Source organism: Dipodascopsis tothii (assembly GCF_038497935.1).
Source record: "Dipodascopsis tothii strain CBS 759.85 unplaced genomic scaffold V1510scaffold_9, whole genome shotgun sequence".
Lineage (NCBI taxonomy): Eukaryota > Fungi > Ascomycota > Lipomycetes > Lipomycetales > Lipomycetaceae > Neoaidaea > Neoaidaea tothii.
In genome coordinates, this window is record NW_027117993.1 from 367,597 (window position 1) to 394,989 (window position 27,393).

General features: G+C 66.8%; 13 protein-coding genes and 1 non-coding gene across 14 annotated transcripts; 8 read left to right on the forward strand and 6 right to left on the reverse strand.

Annotated features, from left to right (window-relative positions):
* Positions 1-48: 48 nt before the first annotated feature.
* V1510DRAFT_414532 (uncharacterized protein) lies at positions 49-1,564 on the reverse strand. The gene has a single exon (XM_066933443.1). The coding sequence runs from the start codon at positions 1,388-1,390 to the stop codon at positions 227-229; it is 1,164 nt and encodes a 387-aa protein (XP_066789975.1). The 5' UTR covers positions 1,391-1,564; the 3' UTR covers positions 49-226.
* A 713-nt stretch (positions 1,565-2,277) lies between these two features.
* On the forward strand, positions 2,278-4,169 carry V1510DRAFT_414534 (nucleophile aminohydrolase). Its single transcript, XM_066933444.1, has 2 exons — positions 2,278-2,413; positions 2,445-4,169. The coding sequence occupies exons 1-2, from the start codon at positions 2,359-2,361 to the stop codon at positions 4,121-4,123; spliced, it is 1,734 nt and encodes a 577-aa protein (XP_066789976.1). The 5' UTR covers positions 2,278-2,358; the 3' UTR covers positions 4,124-4,169.
* On the reverse strand, positions 4,159-5,169 carry V1510DRAFT_392382 (aminotransferase class IV-domain-containing protein; the record flags this gene model as incomplete). The annotated part of the gene is given in 3 exon segments (XM_066931794.1): positions 4,159-4,778; positions 4,798-4,942; positions 5,053-5,169. The coding sequence occupies 3 exon segments, from the start codon at positions 5,122-5,124 to the stop codon at positions 4,159-4,161; spliced, it is 837 nt and encodes a 278-aa protein (XP_066789977.1). The 5' UTR covers positions 5,125-5,169.
* On the forward strand, positions 5,169-6,196 carry V1510DRAFT_376178 (CDP-alcohol phosphatidyltransferase-domain-containing protein). Its single transcript, XM_066931558.1, has 2 exons — positions 5,169-5,938; positions 5,998-6,196. Exons 1-2 carry the CDS (start codon positions 5,392-5,394, stop codon positions 6,174-6,176), a joined length of 726 nt encoding a protein of 241 aa, XP_066789978.1. The 5' UTR covers positions 5,169-5,391; the 3' UTR covers positions 6,177-6,196.
* Positions 6,197-6,660: 464 nt separating this feature from the next.
* On the forward strand, positions 6,661-8,850 carry V1510DRAFT_363233 (pseudouridine synthase; the record flags this gene model as incomplete). Its single annotated transcript, XM_066931120.1, has 2 exons — positions 6,661-7,635; positions 7,672-8,850. 2 exons carry the CDS (start codon positions 6,661-6,663, stop codon positions 8,848-8,850), a joined length of 2,154 nt encoding a protein of 717 aa, XP_066789979.1.
* Positions 8,851-9,368: 518 nt separating this feature from the next.
* On the forward strand, positions 9,369-10,664 carry V1510DRAFT_414540 (transcription initiation factor TFIID component TAF4 family-domain-containing protein). Its single transcript, XM_066933445.1, has one exon. It carries the CDS (start codon positions 9,476-9,478, stop codon positions 10,574-10,576), a length of 1,101 nt encoding a protein of 366 aa, XP_066789980.1. The 5' UTR covers positions 9,369-9,475; the 3' UTR covers positions 10,577-10,664.
* A 209-nt stretch (positions 10,665-10,873) lies between these two features.
* Positions 10,874-10,960, forward strand: V1510DRAFT_t88. The gene has a single exon. It is a non-coding gene; the product is annotated as a tRNA-Trp (tRNA).
* Positions 10,961-11,095: 135 nt separating this feature from the next.
* On the forward strand, positions 11,096-12,618 carry V1510DRAFT_414542 (GPI mannosyltransferase 2). Its single transcript, XM_066933446.1, has one exon. It carries the CDS (start codon positions 11,144-11,146, stop codon positions 12,545-12,547), a length of 1,404 nt encoding a protein of 467 aa, XP_066789981.1. The 5' UTR covers positions 11,096-11,143; the 3' UTR covers positions 12,548-12,618.
* V1510DRAFT_363021 (uncharacterized protein) lies at positions 12,589-13,365 on the reverse strand (the record flags this gene model as incomplete). Its single annotated transcript, XM_066931113.1, has 1 exon — positions 12,589-13,365. The coding sequence occupies one exon, from the start codon at positions 13,363-13,365 to the stop codon at positions 12,589-12,591; it is 777 nt and encodes a 258-aa protein (XP_066789982.1).
* Positions 13,366-14,529: 1,164 nt separating this feature from the next.
* On the reverse strand, positions 14,530-16,874 carry V1510DRAFT_414545 (citrate synthase-like protein). The gene is made up of 2 exons (XM_066933447.1): positions 16,257-16,874; positions 14,530-16,170 (listed from the first exon to the last, which is right to left on the reverse strand). Exons 1-2 carry the CDS (start codon positions 16,635-16,637, stop codon positions 14,608-14,610), a joined length of 1,944 nt encoding a protein of 647 aa, XP_066789983.1. The 5' UTR covers positions 16,638-16,874; the 3' UTR covers positions 14,530-14,607.
* A 1,025-nt stretch (positions 16,875-17,899) lies between these two features.
* On the forward strand, positions 17,900-19,586 carry V1510DRAFT_376197 (uncharacterized protein). Its single transcript, XM_066931559.1, has 2 exons — positions 17,900-18,020; positions 18,076-19,586. The coding sequence occupies exon 2, from the start codon at positions 18,083-18,085 to the stop codon at positions 19,556-19,558; it is 1,476 nt and encodes a 491-aa protein (XP_066789984.1). The 5' UTR covers positions 17,900-18,020; positions 18,076-18,082; the 3' UTR covers positions 19,559-19,586.
* Positions 19,587-19,974: 388 nt separating this feature from the next.
* On the forward strand, positions 19,975-23,222 carry V1510DRAFT_414551 (DDHD domain-containing protein). The gene has a single exon (XM_066933448.1). The coding sequence runs from the start codon at positions 20,370-20,372 to the stop codon at positions 23,193-23,195; it is 2,826 nt and encodes a 941-aa protein (XP_066789985.1). The 5' UTR covers positions 19,975-20,369; the 3' UTR covers positions 23,196-23,222.
* Positions 23,223-23,365: 143 nt separating this feature from the next.
* Positions 23,366-25,281, reverse strand: V1510DRAFT_414554 (amidase signature enzyme). Its single transcript, XM_066933449.1, has 2 exons — positions 25,092-25,281; positions 23,366-25,059 (listed from the first exon to the last, which is right to left on the reverse strand). Exons 1-2 carry the CDS (start codon positions 25,118-25,120, stop codon positions 23,466-23,468), a joined length of 1,623 nt encoding a protein of 540 aa, XP_066789986.1. The 5' UTR covers positions 25,121-25,281; the 3' UTR covers positions 23,366-23,465.
* Positions 25,282-25,718: 437 nt separating this feature from the next.
* V1510DRAFT_362898 (glycosyl hydrolase family 76-domain-containing protein) lies at positions 25,719-27,186 on the reverse strand (the record flags this gene model as incomplete). Its single annotated transcript, XM_066931107.1, has 2 exons — positions 25,719-26,942; positions 26,977-27,186. 2 exons carry the CDS (start codon positions 27,184-27,186, stop codon positions 25,719-25,721), a joined length of 1,434 nt encoding a protein of 477 aa, XP_066789987.1.
* Positions 27,187-27,393: the final 207 nt, after the last annotated feature.

Consider the following 27,393-nt stretch of genomic DNA (forward strand, 5'->3'; position numbering starts at 1 on the left):
GCGGCGCGCCGCACCGCCACGCGCGGCGCGCGGGCGGCTATATGCGGCTATGTGCGGGCCGCCGCTCGGCTGTGCACCGCCACCGCGAGCCCGGCGGCCGTCGGGCCGCTGCCGGACCTGCCATATAGCCGCATATAGCCGCACCGCGCTCCTGCGCCCATATAGCCGCAGAACTCCCAAAAGCTATTAATATAATGCCACAGGCTATGTACAACTATTTACATGGCTAGCCCACGATCTGGCGCACAGCCTCCTGGCGGGCCCACGCGTCCACGTGGTCGACCAGCGTGTCCAAGGACTCGCCGGCCATGCACCCCGTCAGGTCGTAGAGCGAGAACCCGCAGCGGTGGTCCGTGATGCGGTTCTGCTGGTAGTTGTATGTCCGGATCTTGTCGCTGCGGTCGGTGGTGGTCACCTGGGACGTGCGCGCAGAGCGCTCTTTCGCCGCGCGCTCGACACGCTCTTTCTCGGCCAGGCGCGCGCGCAGAATCATGAACGCCTTGGCCTTGTTCTTGTGCTGCGACCGGTCGTCCTGCATCGACACCACGATGCCCGTCGGGATGTGCGTCAGCCGGACGGCCGAGTCGGTCGTGTTGACGTGCTGGCCGCCGGCGCCACGCGCGCGCATCACGTCGATGCGGACCTCGCCGGGCGCGAACGCGCGCTCGCCCTCGTCCTCGGCCGCCTCGATCTGGGGGAGCACGATCACGGCCGCGGTCGACGTGTGCACGCGGCCCTTGGTCTCGGTCTCGGGCACGCGCTGGACGCGGTGGATGCCGCCCTCGTACTGCAGCCGCGCGTACGCGCCGACCTGCTCGACGACCAGCACGGCCTCCGAGATGCCCTCGGCGCCGCCGGACGACGGCACCTTGGTGATCGACAGCACCTGCGTGGGCCACCGCTGCAGCGCGCAGTACGCCAGATACATGTCCAGCAGGTCCTTGGCAAACAGCGCGGCCTCGGACCCGCCGACGCCGGGCCGCAGCTCGAGCAGGCACGGCATGTCGGCAAACGGGTGTGCCGGCACCAGCAGGCCCTCCAGCCGGCCGACGGCGCCGTCCAGGCTGGTCTCGGTCTCCTCGAGCTCCGCCTCGGCCTCGGCCTTGAGCGCGGCGTCCCCGAGCATCTGCTCGAGCTCCCCGACGGTCTCCACGAGGCCCTCGTACGCTCGCAGATGGTGCACGACCGACTCGAGCCGCGCAAACTTGGTGGCCTGCGCCGGATCGTACGCGCTGCCATCTGCGAGCGCCGTTGCCAGGCTCGCGTGCTCGCGCTCCAGTTCCCGCGCCTTGCCCAGCAGCAGCGGATGCAGCCGGGCCGCGCCGCGCACCCACGTCCGTGTCGCCAGCGCCGCCCGGGCCGGCAACGCTCTCCGCAGCGGTCGAAACATGGTTGACGTCCGATCCGCGGCCGCGCGAAAATATGTGCTCGCTCACGTGACTCGCCGCGAGCACCCGGCCACCACCCGCCGATCCACAGCCGCGGTCGCCGAGGCGGCGGTCCTTCGGGCAGGCCGGCAGCGGCTGGCGCGGAGGCTCGTGCGTCCTGGGGAGCCTCCGGCGGCGACTCCGTCGAGGGTGGCTGCCCTTCGGGCAGGGCACGGGCGGTCATACGTATAGCCGCCCGCGGCATGCGCCACACCTGCCCGAAGGGCAGCCACCCTCGACGGAGTCGCCGCCGGAGGCTCGTGCGTCCTGGTGAGCCTCCGGCAGCGACGTCGAGGCGGCTGCCGTTCGGGCGGGCACGGCGGCCGAAGGTATAGCCGCGGGCGCCCTGCCGGCGCTCTGCACCGCCACGGCCGGCAGGCGCAGCGCGAGCCGCACGTGGTGCGGCTCGCCCGCCGCGCCGTGCGGCGCTAATCCGGGTATCGGCGTAGCCGCCCGTACCCGCCGGCGACCCGCCGGCGACCCGCGTAGCCGGTCGTACCCGCGTCGGCGGTCCCCGGGCCCGTCCTGCCGCGCACCCGCCTCCCCCCGCGCCCGTCGTCCTCGCCGTCCGTCGTCTCGCCGGTGCCGGCGCCAGCCACCGGGCCGGGTGGGTCGCGATAAGGTACCCGTAGTTAAGGTTTGGCGGTGGGACAATCCCCGGACCTTCCGACGTTGCGGGTCAGGTCAGCGACCCGGGCGGCCGGCGTGCGCCAGCAGCCGACCCTACCCGGGCCAGCAGTGGAGCCGCGGGCGGGCGGCGAGCCAGGCCGCGCGAGTCGGCGCCGGCCGGCGTGTGGCCGCAGCGGGGCGACAATGGGACCGATAGGCTCGACACTAGGTAGCGCGTCCGACGTTAGACCCGAGTCGTCGACCCGGCGGGTATAATACTCGGGCAGCGCCCAATTCCCCACCGCGCGCTCCGCACACTGTTATGGCCATGTCCCTCGACCAGGAATACCTCTCCGTTGACGACTCGAAGCAGCTGAGTAAGTGCCACGCAGGGCCCGCTGACAGCAGAATTCAGCTCGCGCCGGTCCGTCGTCCACTCCAAGCATGGCATTGTCTCGTGCACGCAGCCGCTGGCTGCCGCCGCGGGCCTGAAGATCCTCGAGCAGGGCGGCAACGCCGTCGACGCCGCGGTGGCGACGGCCGCCGCGCTCGCGTTCTTCGAGCCGGCCATGACGTCGCCCGGCGGCGACGCCTTCGCGCTCTTCCACGACGCCAAGACCAACACGCTCAAGGGCATGAACGGCTCGGGCCGGGCGGCCAAGGCCGTGTCGCTCGAGGCGCTCGCGGCCCGCGGCGTGTCGGGCCGGCCGAAGCTGGCGCCCAACTCGGTCCACTGCGTGACCGTGCCCGGCGGCCCGGCCGCGTGGTGCGACTCGATCGCCGAGTGGGGCTCCGGCAAGGTGACGATCGCGGACGTGCTCAAGCCCGCGATCTCGTACGCCGAGAACGGCGCGCCGATCTCGGAGATCTCGGCGTCGCTGTGGTACCGCGGCCAGAACATCCTCAAGGCCGGGTCGGACAACGCCAAGGACCTGTTCAAGGCCGACGGGACCACGCCCCAGACCGGCGACATCTGGAAGAACCAGTACTTCGCCGACACGCTCAAGCTGATCGCCGAGAAGGGCAAGCCGGGCTTCTACGAGGGCGTCGTCGCCGAGCGCATCGTCAAGGCCGTCCAGGACAAGGGCGGCTTCCTCGAGCTCAGCGACCTCAAGGAGCACACGACGTCGTTCGTCGAGCCCATCTCGCTCGACTTCATGGGCCACACGCTGTGGGAGTGCCCGCCCGGCGGCCAGGGCCTGCTGGCGCTGCTCGCGCTCGGCACCGTCCGCGAGCTGCTCGCCGCCGGCACGATCCCGCCGGTCGAGCAGTGGAAGCACAACTCGCCCGAGTACCTGCACGTCGTGATCGAGACGCTCAAGATGGCGTTCCGCGACGGCGAGTACTACGTGGCGGACCCCGAGAAGGTCGACGTGCCGGTGGCCGCGATGCTCACGCCCGAGTACCTCCAGTCGCGCGCCGCGCTCTTTGACGCGGCCAAGGCCAACCCCGTCTACGCGCCCGGCGTCCCCAAGACCGCCAACCAGTCCGACACGGTCTACCTCTCGGTCACGGACTCGGAGGGCAACGCGTGCTCGTTCATCAACTCGTGCGCGGGCATGTTCGGCACCGGCATCGTCCCCGACCAGTCCGGCTGGGTCCTCCAGAACCGCGGCGTCAACTTCTCGCTGCTGCCCGGCATGCTCAACACGATCGAGGGCGGCAAGCGCCCGTACCACACCATCATCCCGGCCATGATCACCAAGGACGACGCGATCTACGCGGCGTTCGGCGTCATGGGCGGCTTCATGCAGCCGCAGGGCCACCTCCAGGTCTTCCTCAACCACGTCGTCTTCGGGCTCGACCCGCAGAAGGCGCTCGACTCGCCGCGCATCTGCATCACGCCGGGCCCGATCGTCGACGGCCAGACGCTGACCGACGTCAACGTCGAGGCGTCCATGGCCCCGGAGACCATCGAGGGCCTGAAGAAGCTGGGACACGTGATCAAGGTCCAGAAGCCGTACGACCCGCTCTTTGGCCGCGGCCAGTTCATCCGCCTGACCAAGCAGGAGTCGGGCGAGGTCCTGCACTCGGCCGGCTCGGACCCGCGGGGCGACGGCGCGGCCTACCCGTTTGTGAAATACTGAACGTCTGGAACGCCTCATGATAGTAATGATATTCGCTACGCCACCACCCGCCCGGCGACGGCGCCCTGCACGCCGTTGAACATGAGCACGCGGTCGCCGGCGGCGATCGACGCGCGCGTGATGGGCGCGGCCGCCTCGACGATGTCGCCGCGCGCGAGGAGCTCCGTGCGGACGATGCCGATGAGCCCGCCGACGTCGTCGACGGCGGGCGTGACCCACTGGCCGCCGCGCCAGAACGCGACGTTCGTGAGCGTGCCCTCCGTGGCCTCGTCGGCGTCGTTGAACACGATCACCTCGGCCCGCCCGCCGTTGGGGTCCTTGCCGGCGAGCGTGCGCTCGCGCGCCGCCGTGTAGACGTCGCGGTTGGTGGTCTTGAACCGCGTGAAGTCGCCCTGCGGCGTCTGCCCGCGGTCGAGATACACCAGCCACTCGGGCTCGCCGCCGTTGTTGGCGCGCGTGCCCGAAAACATGTCGAGCGAGACCCGGACGGGCGCCGGCACCGTGTGCTCGATCGCCAGCCGCCCGTCCTGCCCGAGCAGCACGCGCAGCCGGTGCGGCACAGTGCCGTCGCAGTCGCCGAGCTCGCCGTAGAGCGCTGCCAGGAGCTGCTTGGGCTCGACCAGCCCGGGGCCGATCCAGCCAAAGTGCTGCTGCGCGTGCTGCAGCCGCGCCACGTGCCGCGTGAAGAGGAAGAACACGTCCGGACAGAGCTCGCGCCGGGCCGCGGCGTAGTCCATGCCGGCCGGCATCAGCGACGGCTCGTAGCGGACGGCGGAGGCCAGCGAGAATTCGGAGGCCATTGGAGGACGAGAAGAGCGCCTGGCGGTCAGCGAATGCGCCTGGGGGCGGCCGCCCGCGCGCGGCGGCGGCGGCCGGCCCGGCCGCGGCGCCCGCTGGCGCAGAGCCGGCCGGCTGCGCTGCCGGCCTACCTTGTTCTGTGCGGAAGCCGTGTCGGCGCCGGCCCGAGCTCCACAATTTTTTCTGGCGGTGAGTTTGTGCATAACACGCGCGCGGCGTCGCGCTTGTGCCCCAGCCGCACCGCCGCGCGGCGCGCGCGCGCCGCGCCCACTCTGCTATCTCGCCCGGCTTCTCTGGCCTGTTCCTCCATCCTCCTGCCCGCCATCCGCCGGCCGTCGCGTCTCCCCGTCCTCGCTCTCCCGCGGCCATCGTCCGGTCTTTCCCCCGAGCGCCCCGCAGCCGTGCCGCCGTCCCCGTGCCGCCCGCGCCACCGTCCCGGCCTACATTCAACTGTCCCCGGCCGTGCCACCATGGTCCCCCCCAAGACGCGCTCGTCCGGTCCGGTCACGACCGAGACGACCCGTGACATCTTCCTGTTCATCCCGAACCTGATCGGCTACTCGCGGGTCGTGCTCGCGATGGCCTCCATCGCGGTCATGCGATACCACCCCAAGGTCTGCACGTGGCTGTACTCGGTGTCGTGCCTGCTGGACGCGTTCGACGGTGCTGCCGCGCGCAAGTACGGGCAGTCGACCAAGTTCGGCGCGGTGCTGGACATGGTCACCGACCGGTGCACGACGTCGTCGCTGATCTGCTTCCTGTGCTGCGCGTACCCGACCTACGCCATCTTCTTCCAGTTCCTGGTCTCGCTGGACCTGGCGTCGCACTACATGCACATGGTGGCCATGCTGTCCACCGGCGCCGGCTCGCACAAGAAGGTCGAGAAGGAGAGCAGTCGGCTGCTGTCGCTCTACTACACCAACACGCGCGTGCTGTTCGTCGTGTGCGCCGCGAACGAGCTGTTCTTTGTGGCGCTGTACCTGGCGTCGTTCCCGCTGCGCTCGCCGCCGCACCTAGGTAAGTGCCGCACGCGGTGCGGCTCACGCGTGATCACGTGACCTCGGCGCTGACTCCAGGCTACCTCTTCGGCATCCCGCTGTCGTACAAGACCATCCTGGCCGTGACGACCTTCCCGATCTGGTTCTTCAAGCAGGTGCTGAACGTCATCCAGATGGTGCGCGCTGCGCAGACGCTGGCGCTGTTTGACATTGAGGAGCGCGCGCGCACGGGCGCGGCGACGGCCAAGTCCAAGTAGGAATATACACGCTTTCTGTATGCGCCGCACGCGGTGCGGCTCGCGCGCCGGCCGGTGGCTGGCTGCACCGCCACGGCGGCTGCGGCCGACCCGTAGACGCGGGCGACGGCGGTGAGCCGCACGCCATGCGGCTCGTCTGCCGCACGCCGCGCGGCCCCGTTGCCCGACAGCGCCTCTGGAATCGCCGTCGGCGCGCCGCTTCTGGCGCGGCCGTCGAGGCGCCCGGCGTTTGGCGGGGCCGGCCGCGCACGTGAGCCGCACGGCGTGCGGCGTGCGGTCACCCCAGATCGCTCCCAGCGTACTTTAGCAAATTTTCGACGCACCCGAGCCCATCCACGCACATCCACGTCGCCGACAATTCACAGCAGCCGCCCGCCCGCCCAGATCAGACGGCACCGGCACATCTGCCGCACCCTGCTCTACACAACAAGGTCACCGCGGCCCACGTGCGCGCCACACCCGACCCACAGACCCGATCCAAAGTATGACGCTCGACCAGGACCGTCCGACCAAAAAAGTCCGTCTGGACGACGACACGGCGGCTGCCGCTGCCGCGCCGCCCGCCCAGCCCGTCGCCGACGTCGCGCCGGCCGCTGACTCGACTGCGGGCTCGTCCGCCGGCGCGGCGGACCCCGAAAAGGGCATTGCCGAGACCGACGTCGGCATCACGCTGTACCTCTCGCCGCACAGCGGGTTCCGCGGCACGCTCAAGCAGCGCTACACGGACTTTCTCGTGAACGAGATCACGCTGACGGGCGACGTGGTGCACCTGCGGTCGCGCCCGTCCCAGCCGGAGGAGTCTGCCGAGGCCAAGGAGGCCGCCGAGGCCGCTGCCAAGGAAGAAAAGGTCGTCGTGGCCGACGCCGCGGCCGAGACCGCGCTCAGCGACAAGTTTGGCGCCGAGTGCACGGCTGCGCTGCGCGAGATCGCCGCCAAGGGCCACGGCCGCCACGAGACGACGCTCGTCATGGACGACAAGGACGCCCGCACCGAGGTCCACAAGCTCGTCCGCGCCGCGTACGGCGGCGCGGTCGAGTCCAAGACGTCGGCCACCAACACGTTCATCTTCTCGCGGGCCGCGCGCGCGCCGGCCGGCAATCGCCGCGGCGGCCGTCGCAACCGCGTCGACAAGGAGGTCGTCCAGGCCGCCGGCGAGCGCACCAAGTTCCTCCACTTCACGCTCTACAAGGAGAACCGCGAGACCATGGAGGCCGCCAACATGATCTGCCGGCTCCTGCGCAAGCACCCGAAGGCGGTCTCGTTCGCCGGAACCAAGGACCGCCGCGGCGTGACCGTCCAGCGCGTCTGCATTGCCGAGACGCCCATCGACCGCATGGTGTCGCTGAACCGCGCGTTCCGCGACGTGGTGCTCTCGGACTTTAAGTACGCGCCGGCCAAGCTCGGTCTCGGCGACCTGCTCGGCAACGAGTTCCACATCACGATCCGTGACGTCGAGCCCGTCGTCGACGCGCTCGAGCTCGCCGCCGGCGCCGAGCCCGTGCCGCCGGCCGACGACGCCGCGTACGAGCCGTACGTGCGTGCGCGCGTCGACGCCGCGCTGTCGAACCTCAAGGCCAACGGCTTCATCAACTACTTTGGCATGCAGCGCTTCGGCACGTTCTCGGTGTCGACGCACGAGATCGGCATCTCGATCCTGCGCGCGGACTGGCAGGCCGTCGCGGACGCGCTCTTGAGCCCGCAGCAGCTCGCGACGGCCGACAGCGCGCCCGCCCGCGCGCTCTATGCGGCCGGCGCGCCCGCCCGCGACGTGCTGGCGGCCATGCCCCGCGGCGCCGTCGCCGAGACCGCCGTTTTGCGTGCGCTCGAGCGCAACCCCAAGGACTACCTCACCGGCGTCATGCAGATCCCGCGCAACCTCCGCCTGATGTACGTGCACGCGTACCAGAGCTACGTCTGGAACAAGGTGGTGTCGGTCCGGATCGCGGACCTGGGCTCCATCGTCGTCCCCGGCGACATCGTGCTCGTCCCCCGCGACGAGCCGGCCGCGCCCCCCGCCGACGACGACCTTCTCGAGGACGTCCTGCCCGGCGCCGAGCGCGTCCAGGCCGTCCACGTCACGGCCGACGACGTCCACGCCGGCCGCTACTCGATCTACGACATTGTCCTGCCCACGCCCGGCCACGACGTCCTCTACCCGTCCAACATCGTCAAGAACGCCTACAAGACCATCATGGCCCGCGACGGGCTCGACCCGGACGACATGCGCCGGTCCATCCGCGAGTTCTCGCTGCCGGGCGCCTACAGAAATGTCTTTGCCAAGCCGACGCACGTCGAGTGGTCGCTGCACGCGTACGCGGACCCGGTCCAGCAGCTGGTCCGGACCGACCTGGACCTGCTGGACTCGGCTTTGCCCGACGACGCGCGCTTGATAGATGTACCCGCTCCGGACGGCCCCCGCCGGCTGGGGCTGGTGCTCAAGATGCGTCTGGCGGCCGCCCAGTACGCGACCATGGCCCTGCGCGAGGCCATGAAGCTCGAGACGTCACGCCGCGGCGACATGCTGGACGTCAAGGTCGTGGCGGAGCCGGCGGACGAGGCCGGCGCGACTGCTGCGGACGCCGCGGACGCCACGGACGCCGCGGACGCCACAGACGCGCCCACCGGCGCCTCCTGCAAGCGTGTGGCTGAGCCGCTGCCGGCGCCGGCCGCCTGATCCCGCGCGCTTTCTGTACATACTACGTGCCCAACCGTGCGGCTCACACCCCGATCGCGTCCCTGCGCAGCCATCACGGCCGCGTGCATCCAGCGCCGACCCGCGCCGGTCGGCGCCATGGCCGGCCACGTCATCGCACCGTTCCCGCTCGTCGGCCGGCGTCGTGGCCGCCCGTAGCCGCCGCAACCCGCGCCGCGTCGTCCGCAACGCCTGTTTTGGCGGTGTCGTGACCTCGCTCCACCAGACTTTTTTCACCACCACCCGCCGAAAATCCATCGGCGTCCACGACAGGATCCACAGGGCGTGTGGATCGGCATCGATCGATCAGAGGGCAATCTCCAGCAGATCACAGACAGACGCACACGCACTGCGAGGTAGGTGGCGCGGGACACGGGCGGCAGCCAGCGCGGCCGCACGCGCAGACAAACACTGACGGGCAGAAATGTCGTCTTCGCCGCCGCCGAACGCAAAGGCTGGCTCAGGCGCAGGCGGGGCCGGCGGAGGGCCCGGAAAGTCCAACAAGCGGCCGTCGCCCACGACGGTGTCGGCCGCGTCGTCGCCGGCGGCCACGTCGCCACCCAAGCGGCCGAAGCTGGTCGGCACCGGGTCGCTGCCGAGCGTGCACATGGGCGGCAGCACGCCGGTGCTGACACCGGGCGGCTCCGGAAGCCTGTTTTCGCCCGCGCAGCAGCGGCCGGGCGCCGTGCGGACGGCCACGGCCGGATCCGTCGGCAAGGCCGGCGCGGGATCGCAGGCCTATGCTGGTGCGGGCACGCCGGGCAAGGCCGCGGCGGCTGCAGGGGCCCCGGGCGTGCCGGGGCCGGCCAAGGAGGACCCGAACGACTTCTCGGACGCGCTGCTGTCGGCGGGCGTGGACCTGCGCGAGGAGGAGCAGCTGCTGTCGAGCTCGATCCCGGGCCGGCCGGGCGCGCTGCCGGCGCTGCCGGCGACGACCGCCGGGCTCAGCATGACCGGGCTCGGTGCGGGCATCAGCCTGCCCGCGCAGATCATCGAGGCCCGCCGGTCGCCGTTCCTGGACATCCGCGTGCTGCGCGAGGTAGTCGCTGGCGTCTGCGCCGAGAACGAGATCACGCCGTCGAACGCGGTCACGTCCGCGTCCAACGTCGCCGGCGAGGCTCCCGACGTGCTGCTGCTCATTTCGCTCGCTTGCCAGGAGTGGATGTCCAACATTCTCACGTCGACGGCCATGGCCTCGCGCTTCCGCCGGTATTCGGCCCAGATCCCGGGCGCGTCCGGCTCGTCGCGCAAGAACGCGTCTGATGTCGCCAAGGCTCTCCGCCAGATCGCCGTCAAGGACAAGGAGCGCGAGGAGCGCCACATGATTGAGGTCGCCAAGCTCCAGCTCCGCCACGCCGAGAGCCGGCCGGGCTCCTCCGGCCCCGGCGAGGGCGGTGTGTCCGAGGAGGTCATGCACCGCGCCACCAATGCCACCGCCGCCCTCATGATGTCTGGCGGCCGCAAGACAAAGTACTCGTGGATGACCTCGGGGCCTTCCGGCGGCGCCTCGCCGCAGACGGGCTCCCCCGCTGCCGCCGCTCAGTCCCAGATGAACTCGCCGGGCTTTGGCAAGAAGGAGGGCGTCCGCCTGCGTGAGGCTCGCGAGGAGCCCGGCATCGTCCTGCGAGACCTGCTCACCGTTTTGGATAGAGAGCGTCGCGGTGCCGAGCGCACCCTGACCAAGGGCTGGGCCAGACTCAAGGACTAGCTCGGGCCGCACGCACACTACACTAGCAATCGCAAAAAGCGCCGGAGTTGCGCGGGATGTATTATTATCAATGTACTATAAGACGGCACAACGTGCGGTGGCTTCACGCCTGCCGTGGCCAGCCACTACGAACCGCTGGATGGCCACCAGCAGCAAGTCCTCGGCGACGACCTCTACTAGAGCGCGCCTCGCGGGCGGCGGCTACATGTGGCTATTGACATGCCACGGCTGCAACGTGGTATCCCAGGCTGCGCCAGCGGCTTCTATCCCGTGCCCGCGACACTGTTTCTATATTAAGATGCGGTGGCTCAATGGTAGAGCTTTCGACTCCAGTAATCTTCGCCGGTTATCGAAGGGTTGCAGGTTCAATTCCTGTCCGTGTCATTTTTTTTGGTGCCCCCCCGCTCGCCCCCTGGCCTGGGGCCCCCCACCGCCCCCCAAGGCAAGCCACCTGCGCCGCGCACCGCCCCAACAGGTACGCGAGCCCCAACCCAACCCCTAATTCGCGCCGACGCTCCACCTCCATCGACCGCGACGACCTTGCCACGTCTGCGTCATCGTGCCGCAATGCGCTGCCAGCACCTCAAGCTCATCGCCGGCCTCTTTGTCGTCGTCAAGCTCGCTCTGTTTCTGCTCGCCCAGTCCGTCGTCAATCAGTATGACACATCCTCGCAGCTGATCTTTCTCGACCCGGCCCGGACCTCGGTCCCTGCCCAGGCTGACGACGTCTTCGTCACCTCGACTGTCGGCCATTCCGGCCGCTACACGCCCGGATACTTTGCACCGCCTCAGCGCAAGCTCCATCGCGCCATCGCGTACGTGCTTGCCCGTCTGACCGTCTGGGACACGGTGTTTTTCACCGCCATCGCCGAGCGCGGCTATGTTTACGAGCAGGAGTACGCGTTTGGCTGGGGCTGGACCAGTCTCATTCGCGTCACCGGCAAGTATCTTATTGCGCCGGTGCTGTCGGCCGTGGCCGGAATTGCTCCCGGCGCCGGCGGCGGTGTCTATGAATACGCCATCGCGGCCGTCCTGATCGCCCACATCGGCCATTTTCTTATGGTCGTGCTCGTGTACCACCTCGCAGGAATCCTGGCACCGCGCCTGCGCATTCCGGTCGTCAGCCGCCCGGCGTTCCAGCTCGTCACGGCCTGCATGGCCGTTCTCTCACCTGCCGGCATCTTTTTGTCCGCCGGCTACTCCGAGAGCACGTTCGCCGCGCTCTCTTTTGCCGCAATGATCCTGCGCGAGCGTCGCTTCCCGGTCCTTGCCGGCCTGCTGTTTGGCCTCTCGTGCTCTCTCCGCGGCAATGGCATTCTCTGGGGACTGATCTACCTCTACGATCTCTACGTGGCCATGCGGTCGTACTCGATCTCCGGCATCATCAGCTCGGTCGTCGGCGGCTCGCTCATCGGCTTCTGGTTCTTCTCAGCCCAGTACATGGCCTACCTCGAGTTCTGTCCGGGCCGCCCCTGGTGCGATGCTACCATTCCGCTCATCTTTCCGTTTGTCCAGCGCCATTACTGGAACAACGGCTTCTTGCGGTACTGGCGGACATGGCAGATCCCCAACTTCTTTTTCGCCGCACCCACGCTCACGCTCTTCTACCGATCGTGTCGCCGGTACTGGCCGATCGAGAACATGCGGCCGTACGTCATTGTCCAGGCGGCCATGGGCTTCATGGCGCTCTTTTTCTGGCACGTCCAGATCGTCACCCGCATCGGCTCGTGCATGCCTCTTGTCTTCATGTACGCGGCCGAGTGCATCAGCCGCGACGCGCCGCTGCCGTCCAAGGAGGCCCAGGACGCCAAAGTCCCCGCCAAGGGGCCCCAGCCCGGGTGGCTCCGGCGCAAGCTCATCCACGCCCGCGACGACTTCCGCGCCCGCGAGGGCCGCTGGATCGTGCGCTACTCGGTGACTTGGATCCTCGCCCAGTCTCTACTCTTTGCATCGTTCATACCGCCGGCGTAGGCTTGTACTCTATAACCAATCCGATTGTATCTATAAACATTTTAGCGAGCCATCCAGCCGCCGTCAACCAGCACCATCTCGCCGCCCATGAAGTCGCTGCCGTGCGACGCCAGGAAGACGACAACACCCTCAAAGTCCGCCGGCGAGCCCCAGCGCTTGGCCGGAATGCGGGCCATGATCTGCTCCGAGCGGACCGGGTCCGCGATCAGCGCCGAGTTCATCTCGGTCGCAATGTAGCCGGGCGCAATGCCGTTCACGTTGATGCCCTTGGCCAGCCAGTCGTTGGACATGCACTTGGTGAGCATGGCCACACCGCCCTTGGCGCTCGCGTACGCCGGGATGGTGATGCCGCCCTGGAACGACTGCAGCGAGCCGACGTTAATGATCTTGCCCTTGATGCCGCGGTCGAGCATGTGCTTGCCGGTGTCACGGCACAGCGTGAACACGGTGGTCAGGTTGACCTGGATCACAGCGTCCCAGTCCTCGTCGAGGAAGTTCTCGGACGGGTTGCGGCGCTGGATTCCCGCCGAGTTGACCAGGATGTCGATCGAGAGACCCATCTTCTCAACACCGCTAACGATGCCGCCGACCGACTTGCGGTCCGACAGGTCAGCCTCGTAGATGTAGGCCTTGCGTCCGACGGCCTCAATCTCCTCCTTGACGCCGGTCTTGCCGTCACGCTGGACGAGGATAATGTCGGCGCCGGCCTTGGCCAAGGCCAGAGCCATGTTCTTGCCGATGCCACGGGTGGCACCGGTGATCAGGGCAGTCTTGCCCTCGAGCGAGAATATAGACTGGAGGTATTCCGCGGTCGACATCTTGAGTACTATGTCTGGCTGATTGCTGACGGGCTCCGGCGTCCGAGCCGCCAGTCTTATAGGACCCCGGCGTGTCCGCTGCCGACCAGTCGTCGCCCGACCCGGGGAACGGTCGGCCCACGCGTGGGGGTCGCCCCCCGGAGTTTCTTTTAGCGTGGGAAAGTGAGGGTGGTTGCGTGGGACTAGCGCTCAAAGAGGCAGTTTGATTGCCGTAAAAACAGAACACGAGCCTGGTCAGGGCTAGTGCATGCGCTGTCGGTTTCCGTGCGCGCTCCGCGAAGTCTCTCGGCCAGAGTCGTTCCGGGCGCGTCAGGCGGAAGGACTGCCGTGGGTGGCACCCGACCCCGGAGGCGCGTCACGGGTCCGGACTCGGTCCGCAGACGACGCGGAACAACGCCCCCGGACCCGGTCCGCCGGGTGTATACCAGAGGCTAAGCATAGACACACGCTCCGCATAGCCGGCCGCGGCGCGCGCGCGCGAGTCCAGTCCGGCGGACCCAGCTCGACCTACTGACGACCCAACAGACCCGCTGCGCCGGATCCCGGACGCCCGTCGCACACTAGTCGCTCGTGACCTCCACGCGCCCGTCCTACGGCTCCGTCCCAGGACCACGGCGCGTACGCTGGTCCGCCGGCGCGGATCACGCGGCCTGGCCGCCGGCCGGCCTGGAGCCCAGACCGCGTGGCCGGCTGCGCGGGCTCACGATCGATCATGCTGGATTGCCGCGCTGTCCAGCCGCCACGCCTTCAGCTGCAGCTCAGCGCCACGCCGCGGCCGCCTTGTATGCTTCTGTCGTGGCGGCGGGCTGTGCTCGCTCCAGCGGCCTGGCTACATGCACCGCGGGGCCCGGCAGAGCCGTGCGTGAATTCGCGCATGCCACCCCCTGAGGCTGCCGGCGGTCGCGCCACAGTGGCGGCACCGCCACGCCCGGGCCGAGGTCCGTCCACGGCCCGGGCGCCAGCCGCACGTTCGCGCCGCGGTGCCCGGACGTTGGCTGCCGCGACCTGGCCCCTGCCGCCGCCCTAAATTCGCGTCATCGATCTACACGCCGCCGGGCATAAGTGCCGCACACCGCGGCCGGCCCAGGCCCGTCGGGTCTGTACGTCGCTCCATGACGCCAGCACAGCGCACGACGCGCATGCGGGTCACTATCGTCCGAGACATTTCAACAAGACCGAGTATATTCAATAACAAGCGCAGCTTGGCGCTCAGCGCAGCACTACCTATACGAGCGATCCCTTTTACAAGTTGACCTCAACCCGGGTGGTCTTGCCTCCAAGCGTGTCGAGCGTGGGCAGCATGTAGGTGATGTCGTCCCACGGGTGTCTGTACAGACCAGTGCGCAGTCTCTTCTGGTCCAGGTAGTGCGCGATCAGACCGATCGACCGGCCAAGCACAAACAGACCGTTGAGCACACCCATGCGCAGGTAGTCCTCGGCCTCCTCAGCCGAGAACGCGCCACAGTGGCGCACAAGGTCGACAAAGCAGACAGCAATGCAGCCGTCGACGTTGAGAATCAGGTTGTCCTTCTTGGACGTCGTGACGGTCTCCACGGCCAGCGCGTAGTCCAGCATCTTGGTCGACGGGAAGTGCTTGCGCACATACTCCTTGACCAGCTCGACACGGTAGTCGGGGTTGTTGCGCGACTTGATCTTGTGGCCAATACCCGGGATCAGCTTGTTCTGCTTGCGCATCGTGTCCACAAAGTCGCGCGGGGACAAGCCCTTGTCAAACGCCGTCGTGAACTCGCTCGCCGCGCCGTCCAGCGCACCGCCAAAGCGCTCGCCGATCGTCAGCAGACCAGCCACCAGCGACGAGATCAGGTCCTTGCCCGCACGGGTCGTGATAATCGTGTTCATGGCACCCGACACGGCCGGACCGTGGTCGGCCGTCAGCATCAGCACCATCTCAAGGAACTTGGACGCGTAGTCAGGCAGGCGGCGGCGGAACCACAGCAGTGACATGACACCGCCAATGCCAATGTCCTCCTTGAACACGTCCGAGATCGGCATGCCCGCGTACAGCAGCTCCTGGCCACGGTCGTCCGAGATCGTCGAAATGAACGCAGCGGGCTTGCGGATGAGGCCCAGCTCCTGAGCCCACGCGTAGTCGATCGGGATTTTCGGCGGCTCCGGCTCGGGCGAAGGCACAATCGTGCCCTCCTTCACCAGCTTCTGGTACACCGAGGCTAGGACGGCCGGCATGTCCTCAAACGTGTCGGGCACGTAGAAGCCAGCCTCCTTCATGGCCGCGTTCTTGGACTTGGCCGTCTCCAGCTGCGAGTTGGCGAACGAACCAGCGTGGCCAAACTGCACCTCGGTCGTGAACATCGAAGCGCAGGTGCCGATAGCCCAAGCCACAATGGGCTTGGTGATGTCGCCATTCTTGACAGCCTCGATGACGCGGTACTCCTCAACACCGCCGACCTCGCCGAGCAGCACAAGGATCTTGCACGCCGGATCGGACTCATAACGCAGCAGGTGGTCGATGAACGTCGTACCAGGGTAGCGGTCACCGCCGATAGCAATGCCCTCGTACACACCGTCAGTGGTCTGCGAGATGATGTTGTTCAGCTCGTTCGACATACCGCCCGACTTGGACACGTAGCCGACCGAACCGGGGCGGTAGAGCTTAGACGCAACAATGTTGTCCATCATACCACCGGTGTTGCCGATCTTGAAGCAGCCAGGCTTGATGCCGCCGACAGTGGCCGGGCCAATGATCGTGACACCCTTCTGCTTGGCGCGGAACAGGATCTCGCGCGCCCGGCGCTCAGGAACACCTTCGGCAATGATCGCGATGGTCTGGGGGTCAGCTTCGGCCGGGACATCGCCCGGCGCGCGCAATCGCGGACAATTGCGCGCGTCCGAGCCCAATTGCGGGCACTTACGCGAATTTGCGGGAACTCGAGCAGCTCCATGGTCGACGAGTACACTGAGCGAGACGACGCAAAGTTCACGACAACGTCAACGTCGGGGTGCTTCTCAACCGCCTTGGCGACCTGCTGGTACACGGGCAGCAGAGTCTCCTTAGTGCCCCAGTACATCTTCGAGACAAACTGGCCACCGAACGGGTAGATGATGGCTGCCACAGACGGCGTCGTGCGCTTGCAGATGAAGTCAAAGTCGAGCATGCCCTGGCACGCCCGCGGCTGCAGGCCGTACACAAACGCACGCGTCTTGTTGTGGAACAGCTGGTAGGTCGGCCGCGGCGACGAGGGCGCCGTCGGCGGCTCAAACCGAGTGATCTTGGCGTTGGCGTCTCCGGACATGATACACACAAGCGATCGGAGGCTGGACTAGAATTTGCGACGGCAGACGAATTTCTGCCAGATAGACCAGGGAAGAGAGGCCAGGGAGGTGAGGGCAAGAAGAGGGGAACGAATTGGTTTTAAAAATATTCTGCGCGGCCGAAAATATTCTCGCACAATCCGTCTGGTGCGGCCACCGGCCCAATTTTTTTTGGTGATGGCGGCCCTCGTCACCCGATGGCTAGCGGAGCAGTCGGGCGCACCGCCGCGGCCGCGCTTGGCTTGCCGGTCGCCTGCGCTTGATACAGCCACTTGCGAATTCTGTTGGGACGCTAAGCCACAGCCCGTGCGTCGGTGTCACCGGCCCGGCTACAACTGACGCCGCCGATCGGCGGTTGCCACCGTCCGCACTGAGGCCACGGCGGCGGCTCGCGGTGACCCCCGCGCGATGCCGCGCGTGGGACCGCGCTTCACGACCGCCCGTGTCTGTGGCGCTGCGCTGGTCACCGACCGTGACGGCACGCGGCTTGCTGGCGGCCGTGGCGCCACCCACCCCTCCAGCCACAGCGGGCCGAATCCCGCGTCTCGGCTTAAGGTTGCGGAACCGGAACTACTGTGGCGGTGCGGCTGCTGCCGGCCGGTCTGGCACCCCCCTAGTCGTCCTACGCCTGCCGTTTTCGGCCCGGCCCGGCCAGAGCGGCCAGTGGCCAGGGCGCGGCCCGCCCTGCCGGGTGAGACATGCGTATTGCGCTAAAGGGTAATCTAACCCGAGACGATTGAGCTAAACCGACTCGATCGCCCTACCGCAGGCACTACAGCGTTCCGCGCTCTGTGGCGGTGCGCGCTAGTCGCCGCGCTCGGTTGTCTGGCCGACGCCGGCACCCGAGCCCGTGGCAGCCGCTGCGGCCCGACGCTGGCCGGACTGTTGGGGACACCATTCTCCTTTTTACGCAACACCCCGCACGCGGCGCTCCCCTGATACCGAAAACGAGCGTGCGGCCGCACCGCCCGCTTGGGCGCGTGTTTTGATGGGTCTTTGCTGAGTGGTTGCTGGGCAGATCGGCGGGGGTGTGCGCGGGGGTGTTTGGTGGTGCAGGCCACGCCGGCCAGCATGTGCCGACGACGCGACCCGGCGCCTTTCCCGACACGGCGGCCACGTAGTTCACGGCCGGCCGCAGATTATCGTGCGGTTCCGAGCCCGCGTGCCGGTGCGCTGCATGTGGTCAGGCGCGGCGCGGCAGAGCTAGGGCTAGACGGGTCACGTGATACTCACGGACGTGCTGCGCCGGTCCGCATCACCGTCCGCAAGAAAAATTCTATATAACAAACATCAGCCTCCACCGGCCTTCCCATACACCTAGGTTCCACTCTGCCGTGTTCCGGCTGACTGCGTCTGTGTAATTGGTGAGTCTGACGCGGATTGGCTCCGCGCCCGCAATGCGCACAGCACTGACCGCAGAACTGAAATGTCTGCGAAATCGATCCACGAGGCCGACGGCAAGGCCGTCCTGTCGTACTTCCTGCCCCGGGCTACCGTCTTCAGCAAGGATGGCACCTCTACTGCGCTGGCCGCCCAGCCGCCGCATCTGGCGACTCTGACCTTCCCGTCGTCGTCGCCGGACGCCGTTCAGCTTGTGCTGCAGTCGGCCGAGGCTACGTACCCGTGGCTGCTCGCGCCGGGCGCCAAGTTTGTGGCTAAGCCTGACCAGCTTATCAAGCGCCGTGGCAAGAGCGGTCTGCTCTCGCTCAATGTGACCTGGGAGCAGGCCAAGGCCTGGGTTGCGGAGCGCGCTGCCAAGGAGATCACAGTCGAGGGTATCCCCGGCGTCCTGCGCACGTTCCTGGTTGAGCCGTTTGTGCCGCACGCGCAGGACACCGAGTACTACATTAACATCAACTCGGTCCGCGAGGGCGACAACATCCTGTTCTACCACGAGGGTGGAGTCGACGTCGGCGACGTCGACGCCAAGGCGTCTAAGCTGCTTATCCCGGTCGACCTCGACCGTGAGTACCCCAGCAACGCCGAGATCGCCAGCGCGCTGCTGTCCAAGGTTCCCCAGGCACAGCACGCCACCCTGGTTGACTTCATCAACCGTCTCTACGCGGTCTACGTCGAGTGCCAGTTCACATACCTCGAGATCAACCCGCTGGTCGTTATCCCCGAGGCTGACGGCACCGTGTCGGTGCACTACCTCGACTTGGCGGCCAAGCTCGACCAGACGGCTGAGTTCGAGTGCGGTGCCAAGTGGGCCATCGCTCGCTCGCCTGCTGCGCTTGGCATGGCCGTCCAGGTCGGCACCGGCAAGACCAACATCGACGCCGGCCCGCCCATGGTCTTCCCTGCGCCGTTCGGCCGTGAGCTGTCTCCGGAAGAGGCCTACATTGCCGAGCTTGACGCGAAGACCGGTGCGTCGCTGAAGCTGACTGTCCTGAACCCTGCTGGCAAGGTCTGGACGCTTGTCGCTGGCGGTGGTGCCTCGGTCGTCTATGCCGACGCCATTGCCTCGGCTGGCTACGCCAACGAGATCGCTAACTACGGCGAGTACTCGGGCGCGCCGACCGAGACCCAGACGTTTGAGTACGCCAAGACTGTGCTCGACCTGATGACCCGCAACGCGCCGACGGCCGAGGGCAAGACGCTGTTCATCGGCGGCGGAATTGCCAACTTCACCCAGGTCGGCTCGACGTTCAAGGGCATCATCCGCGCGTTCAAGGCTTACCAGTCGCAGCTGCACGCCCACAAGGTGCGCATGTTTGTGCGTCGTGGTGGTCCGAACTGGCAGGAGGGTCTGCGTCTGCTCAAGTCGTGCGGCGAGGAGCTCAACCTGCCGATGGAGATCTACGGTCCGGACATGCACGTGTCGGGTATCGTGCCTCTGGCGCTGCTCGGCAAGCGCCCGGAGGGCGTCAAGCAGGTCGGCGGCTCCATCTCAGTCATGTAGGCTAGTCAATAATGGATGAGAGTATGAATTTGAGCCGCATGTAGTGCGGCGGTCCGTGCGCGTGACGCATGCATGTTGCTGCAGGTGACGCGTGCGGCGCGTGCGGCGCATACGGCTCGGCGCGGTGAACGCAGCTCGTCCGCCCCGCACCGGTCTGCTGTGCATCGTGCCGTGCCGCCGCGCCCGGCGTCTCTTGCCGCCCCGATCGACTCCGCACTGGGCTCTCCCACGCGTCTTTGCCGCGCGTGATGCGCGGTGCCAGCGCAGCTCAGCAAACGCGCCCCGCCAATCACGCGCCCGAGCGACCCCGCCTGCGCGTGAGCCGCATCTCGTGCGGCTCGCCCGTTGGCACACGCGTCACAGCCACTGGTGCGTATGCGCTTGGCACGTGACATGATGTCACGTTCCCCGATACTCCCAACTTTGCTGGCCGACACGCTCACAGACGGACTAACGTCTGACGCATGTTCAGCACTGCAGATCGCCCTCCGCTAAAGCCGCAGCGTGTCTGCTGCTCTTTTTGATGCCCGTCGACGTCTGTGAGCACTGCAGAACCGCCTAGGTCACCAAAAGAGCTCAGAGCCCTGACCCGGCCTGCCCGCAGCGAAGCGGGTCCTGTTCTTTCTTCCGCTTGCTATCCCGTCCGATCGACCGCAGGCCCCGACCGGCCGCTGCTCAAGCTCTCTGCAAACGGTCGCCGACCGCTTGCCACCGGCTCTGACGTCTGCGCGAACCCGTCGCTGACCCGCCTCGCATCCGCCGCCGACTGCGGCAATAAAAATCGGCCCTCCGCCAACCACACTCTGCCGCCATGCCGCCGTTTGCCTGGTTCTTCCACAACGCTACCGCGCCGCTGGACGATCCGTCGGCGCCGCTGCCGCACCCGTCCGTGCCGGCTGCGTCGACCGTACCGATCGAGAAGGAGACCAACTGGCAGCCGTTCTCGCCGGATGACAACGCCCGGCTCGAAGCCACCTGGCAGGCACTGCATAATCCCCGCCGGACGGGCCCCCAGGGCACCGGCCCGGCACCTCGTCGAGGCAGCTCGACCAAGGACCCGTCCGCGCGCGCCGACGTCAACGTCATCGTCGGTCTTTCTCGGCTATATGCGGTCAAGTTCACGCCGCCGGAGGACGAGGAGGACGAGGAAATAGAGCGCAAGCCCCGGCGGCCGTCGCACTCGGCGTCCGGTTCGTCGTCGCCGGTGCCGCTGACGCCGCTTTCGTCGTCGTTGCCGAACACAGATCTGCCGCCCAAGCCAGAATCGCCAGAGCTCAGTCCGAAGCGCCATCGCCGCGAGCGCTCGTCCACGCCTGTTGTCAACAACGTCAACGGCCTGATCGGCGAGACGCTCGAGCGGCAGACGTCGCGGTCGTCGCGGCGCAGCTTCTCGTCGTCCATGTCGGGCTCGACCGCGTTCAACTCGACCAAGACGGTCTCGACCGCCAAACTCATCCCCGTCTACTGGAACCCGATGCACGACACAGCGCACGTCGTGCGTGCGACGTGGTTCACGACCGTCACCCGCAAGCGCATTTGTCCGCTGGGAACGCCTGTCGACGATGACGACGTGGTCGTGGTGCCGTCGGCGCCGATCATCGACACGTATCTCGTCGACCAGCTCGAAAAAGCCTATCTCGGCGTCAAACCGTGGTCCGAAACGTACATCGCCGAACTCAACAGCGTCAAGCAGATCGGCAAGGACGCCGAGAGCAAGCTCAAGGTGCCCGTCCCTGGCGGCAACGTCATCTTCTGGCCCGTCTATAACAGGAAACCGGCCGACCGCCACCACGCGACCAACCTGAGCTACATCCACAACCGCCACCAGATCAACCGCAAGTACTCGTTCGACGAGTACCAGCGGCCGATAACCTATGGCGATGCCACGTTTGCCGACAGCAACCAGAACAGGTCGCTGGCGTACGCGATCATGATCTCGGACACAGTCCTCAACAACTCGTCGACGGCCATGGCCGCGCTGTTCAAGAAACGCAAGTTCTCGGCCGAGGTTGCGACCGTCATGGACGCGCTGCCGACCGAGATCAACATCGAGAACGGATCGGTGTCGACCAAGCTGCCAGAGAGCCATGTCGACGGCCTTCTCCGCCGTGGCTTTGACTACGACCTCTGGAAGCAGTACCTGAACACGTCCGGCCCCGGCGTCGGCGCACAGGTCAACCACCTCGTGCTGGTCGTCCACGGCATCGGCCAGAAGCTGTCAGAGCGCGTCGAGACGTTCGACTTCACGTACGCGATCAACACGTTTCGGGTCCAGATGGCGAAGCAACAGGCCAACTTCGTGGCCGAGCGCACGGCTGCCGGCGCCGGCGCCGCGCCCAAGTGCACGACCGCCGTGCTGCCCGTCAACTGGCGCCGCAAGATCAACTTTGACTACGACGACACCACCATGGCCGACGACGGCAGCGTTCCCGTCCGCCACGCGTACACGCTCGATGACATCACTCCCAACACGATTCCGACGGTGCGCAACTTGATCTCGGACGTGCTCCTCGACATCCCGTACTACCTGTCGAAACACCGGCCGCGCGTGCTCCACGCGGTCGTGGCCGAGGCCAACAGACTGTACCGGCTGTGGTGCCGCAACAACCCTGGCTTTGATCGCAACGGCAAGGTCTCGGTGATCGGCCACAGTCTAGGCTCGGTCATCGCCGTCGACATTCTGTCGCGGCAGCCGACGGTGCCGCCGCCGCTGTTCTCGCAGTCCGACACGCTGTCCGAGGAGGCCGAGCTGCACCTCGAGTTCCAGACCAAGAACCTGTTTTTGGCGGGCTCGCCGGCCGGCTTCTTTCTGCTCCTCAACCGGACGAACCTGATCCCGCGCACGAGCCGGCGCAAGCGCGACATGATCGCCAAGATGAACGGCCTCGCCAACGGCGACCAGATCGACACCTCCAACATCTCGATCGACCACGGCGGCGTGTACGGCTGCATTGCCGCCGAAAACGTCTACAACGTGATCCACACGTCTGACCCCATCGCGTACCGGCTCAACCCGTGCGTGGACGCGGACTACGCGGCTCGGATCCAGCGCGCGCTCATCAACGTGCCGTCGGGGCCCTCGTTCATCTCGTCCATGGCGGCCACGTTCTCCATCGGCGGCAACAACGCCGGCAAACGCGTCGTCCGCCGGGCCGAGGACGTCAAACAGGCCGTCATCAACCGCGCGACCGAGGTGTCCAACCAGGCCCAGGACCAGGCGCTGGCCCGCGTCGTCAGCCATCACAAGGGCCGCCACCACACGGAAGCACGCGAACCAGAGCCGCGGCCCTCCCGGACGCCGACCGCCGAGCGCGTCAAGAAACGCTCGTCCATGTCGTCGTACCTGTCGGGCCGGTCACGCTCGTCGTCGCCGGAGCAGCCGCGACGGCCGCGGCCGGTCGACGCCGTGTACGAGCAGATCGTCAAGAACCGGTTCTACATGCTCAACTCGAACGGCCAGCTCGATTACGTCATCCAGCCCACCGGCGCCCTCGAGAACCAGTACATCTCCATCCTGACGGCGCACTCGGGCTACTGGGATACCAAGGAGTTTGCGTATCTGGTCGGCGTCGAGACCATCAAGGACGACCTGCCGGGCGGCAACGTCGAGGAGCTCGAGGCGCGCTTGAAAATGTGAATAGACAATACACAGTCAGTCTAGCTGTACGAGCCGCGCGGGGTGCGGCTCGGAAGCCGCACACTGTGCGGCGCATGACACCCCCGCAGGGGCTCGCCTGTGGCGTGCACCGCCACGACGCCTTCGGGGTGGCTGCCCGCGGGAAGCGCCGCACAGCGTGCGGCTCGTACCCCGCCGGCGTGGCAGCCACCCTTCGGAGGCGCCCGTGGCGGTGCACGCCCGGCGACGCCTGCCAGCGGGCAGGCACTTGAGCCGCACGCCGTGCGGCGCTCACAACGCGTGCCAGTCAAACGTCTGCTCCCAAGCGTACGCGGCCCGGTACAGCGCGATCTCGTTGAAGTGCGCGGCGACCATCTGCATGCCAATCGGCAGCTTGATCTCCGGCGCACTCGCCGACGGCAGCATGCCCACCGGCAGACTCAGCGCCGGGTGGCCCGAGATGTTGAACGGGGCCGTGTTCTGGGTCGTGCCAATAGCCTTGCTCATTTTGGTCAGGATGTCGTCCGTGGGCTGTGACGTCATGTTGGACACAAACGGCGCGCACGGCGTGATCAGAACGTCAAAGCCCTGGTCGCGGAACACGGCCTCGTACGTGTCCTTCAGCTTGCGGCCCAGGTTGATGGCCTTGTCCGTCAGGCCCGGGTATGCCTCCTTGATGTGCAGGCCGCCAAGCATGGCGTTCGTGGCCGCCGGGTTGTGCAGCTGCAGGCTCTCAAACTTGTCCTGGTTCCACTTGTAGAGCTCCTTATTGAGCGGGGCATCGTGGACACCGAACCGCAGCGGGTTCGACGCGAACAGGCCGTGCTCAGCGATGCCCTGGCGCGTCGCAACCGTCCAGATCGCCGGGCCAAGCGCGTGCATCGGCACTGAAACCTCCACGACCTCGGCGCCAAGCGCACGGAACATGTCGGCTGCCGTGCGCACCTTCAGGGCGAGCTCGGGGTCGACGCCGCCCATCTCAAAGCCCTCGACAAGGATGCCGATCTTCATGCCGGCGACCGCGCTCTTGGGCGACTCAGCGTACTGGGCCAGCTCGGCCACGTAGTCGATCTTTCCGGGCGCGGGCGCGTACAGCTGGCGGTCGTCGAGGCCGTCCTGGCCGGCAATGACGCCCAGCAGCAGCGCGTTGTCCAGCACAGTGTGCGACATCGGGCCCGCGTGGTCCACAATGGCCGCCAGCGAGGCGATTCCGGTGTACGGGACGAGACCAAACGTTGGCTTGAGGCCGACCAGACCGCAGTACGCGGCCGGCACACGGATCGATCCACCCTGGTCGCCACCAATGGCCAGGTCGACGCGCTTGCCGCATAGCAGCGCAGCCGAACCGCTCGACGAGCCGCCGGCGTTGTGGCCCGGCGCCATTGGGTGCTGCACATTCGCGTGCGCGTTCGTGAACGACGTCGGCGACATCGAGAAGTTCTCGCATGCGGCCTTGCCGACGATCGTGCCGCCAGCCGCCAGGATCCGGCTCACGATCGTGGCGTCGTACACGGGCACGTACGGCTCTGGAAACACGTCCGTGCCGAGCATCGACGGAACTCCGCCGATGTTGACGTTGTCCTTGATCGCCAGCGTCTTGCCAGCCAGCGGACCGGCCGCGTCCTCCGCGGATGTCGACTTTACTGTCACCCGGTATGCCCAGCCGTTGAAGTCCGCCAGGTTCTCCTCGGCCGTCGGCCGGTGAATGCTTTCGCGCGGAAACCGGTGCAGGTCCAGTTTCGGCACATAGTCCTCCTGGGCCTCGATGAGCTCGGCAGCCTCCTCGAGACCACTCAGCAGCGTGCAGTACGCTGTCACGTCCGCTGCCGGCACTGTCACGCCGACCTGGGCGGCCACTGCCTGCAGCTGGCTCGGCGTGAACGAACTGCTGTCAGCGCACTTCCTCGGCGAACTCACATCTTCTCGGGGAGTTTCACGACAGACATTGTCAATCGCCTTCTCGTGTGTCTGCTTGTCGATAGACTCGCTCGTTTTCTGCAGAGTTGGGTCTCCACTCGTTCTCGACCGGATCGCAGGGCACCATTTGTAACTCCCGACGATACAGCCGATGACGCTTATCTAAGTTTCCGCTTAGCCTAGACGAGGTCGATCAGCCGTTCAAGTCAGGCCACGGCCTGCCCGGCTGATCTCTCTTGCAGCGCTGGCGCTGATTGCGAACACGGATGGCGGACGGACAGCGGACGCTCGGCGGGGGCCGAGGCTTGAGCCCCGGTGACTGACTTCTGGCCGCGCCGCGCGCCGCACGACATGCGGCTCAACGCGTCAACGCGCCGCACGACGTGCGGCTCAGAGCGTCGACGCGCCGCACTACATGCGGCTCACTGCGCCGCACAAATTGCGGCTCACCTACGAGCCTCATGGCTGCACCGCCCCCTGCGGCGCGCCCGCCGCACACTGTGCGGCGCCAGTATGTAAATATGTACATTTATTCTACATGCTAAGGCACCCTCGTCCACACATTGTCCCTGATCGTACATAGACGGCCCCATCAAAATAAAGCGTGCCTGCCAAACGCCTCCATAATCATGCGCTCACACGCAGCCATCCACGGCGCCGCGCCTGCAGCTTCTCCTCCGGCGACCGGTCCTCCAGCACCAGCCACACCGCCAGCACCGACAGGAACAGCACGACCACGGCCGTGATGATCGAAGCCTCGATCTTGTCTTTGCGCGTCGTCGTCGACGACTTCTTGGACGAAGACGTCGAACCCGACGTACCAGCTGCAGCGTCGCCCGGAGACGTTCCGCCCGTCGTCTCCGTATACGGCGACGCCGTCGCGTTCACCAGCAGCGCCTGGATGACTTCAAGCGCGCACATCTGCTCGCCGAGACCGTAGTTGCCGTCCCACCCGCTCTGCAGCCACGTGAAGCCGCAGGTCACACCGTCCGAGCCGCCAACGCACGTCTGCGCGGCCGCGGCCGCCGACGTGGCGATATACGGGTACAACGTGTCCCTCGTATAGTCGGCCAGCTGCATAGTCGCGCCGATCCAGCGCGACAGGTACGCCTTGAACGATCGCTCGTCTGTGTTGCAGCTGCCCGACGGCTCGCATGCCGGCTCGTACATGACCTTGTTGAAGAAAAAGATCGAGAGCGAGCTCACAAAGCCGTCCAGCCGCGACTTCCACAGCTGCGCCTCGGCCGAGTCCGTCGTGCCGTTCGTCTCGACAGTGTAGTTGTACATGTACGCCGCACCGGCCATCATCACACCCGCGTTGTACGTCCACTGGACCTGGTTCACGGCCGAGCAGTTGTCGGTCACGTAGGCGCCGTCGTAGACAAACGAGTATGTCTGGTTGTACAGATTCTCGTCCGACATCCAGTCCCACACCTTGTTCGCCCAGTCCGCGTACGAGTCGTTGCCCGTGTACCGTGCCAGGCGAGCGCCCAGCTGAAACAGGACACCGTTTGAGATCGAGTTCTTGTAGTCGTAGCCGTTGTTGAACGTAAACTTTTGCCAACGCACGCCGCCGCCGCAGTAGTTCGTGTCCCACACAAGCGCGATCGAGTTGAACACGGCCTGCGCCAACGCCAACCACTGCGGGTCGTCCGAGTCGGGGTTGGTGAAGTTGCGCTCGGCGGCCTCCATGGCCGAAATGCCCCAAAAGCCCTGGTCGTCGTTGCCAAGCGACAGCGTTTGGTTCGCCGGCTCGTAGTTGTCGTTCTCGCCGACTTGGAACAGCATGCCCTGCTTGCACAGGTCGTTCCAGGTGTCGTCACCGGTGTAGTACCAGTAATCAATCATGCTCTGCCGGTCAGCACCCATCGATTCCACCACTTACGCCCCAGGCCGCACCACTCTCCCACCAGTAGTAGCCTCCGGTGAACACGCCTGGCGTGTAGCCCGACTCGTTGCCGTGGTAGTAGTTCATCAGACCCGACGCCACTGTCGCGGCCGCCGCTTTGATCGACGCTGCCGTCAGCCAGACCCCGCCCGGCCACTTACCCTGGTCATACACGTCCAGCGAGACCGCCTGGACATGCGCGGCCATGGCTACAGCCACGGCCACCAGCCACCGAACTCCCATCATTCTTTCTCCTGTCTGTTCGCCGGCGTTCAAACGTCGGCCCTTGCTCCCGCGGCTGTCACCAACAGGCTGGCTGTCACCGTGACTGGTTTGTTGTGCGCCGATACGGCCCGCTGTATGCTTGATCGATCACACGATCCACAAGTGATGCTTGTGCGTAGACGCCCTGGG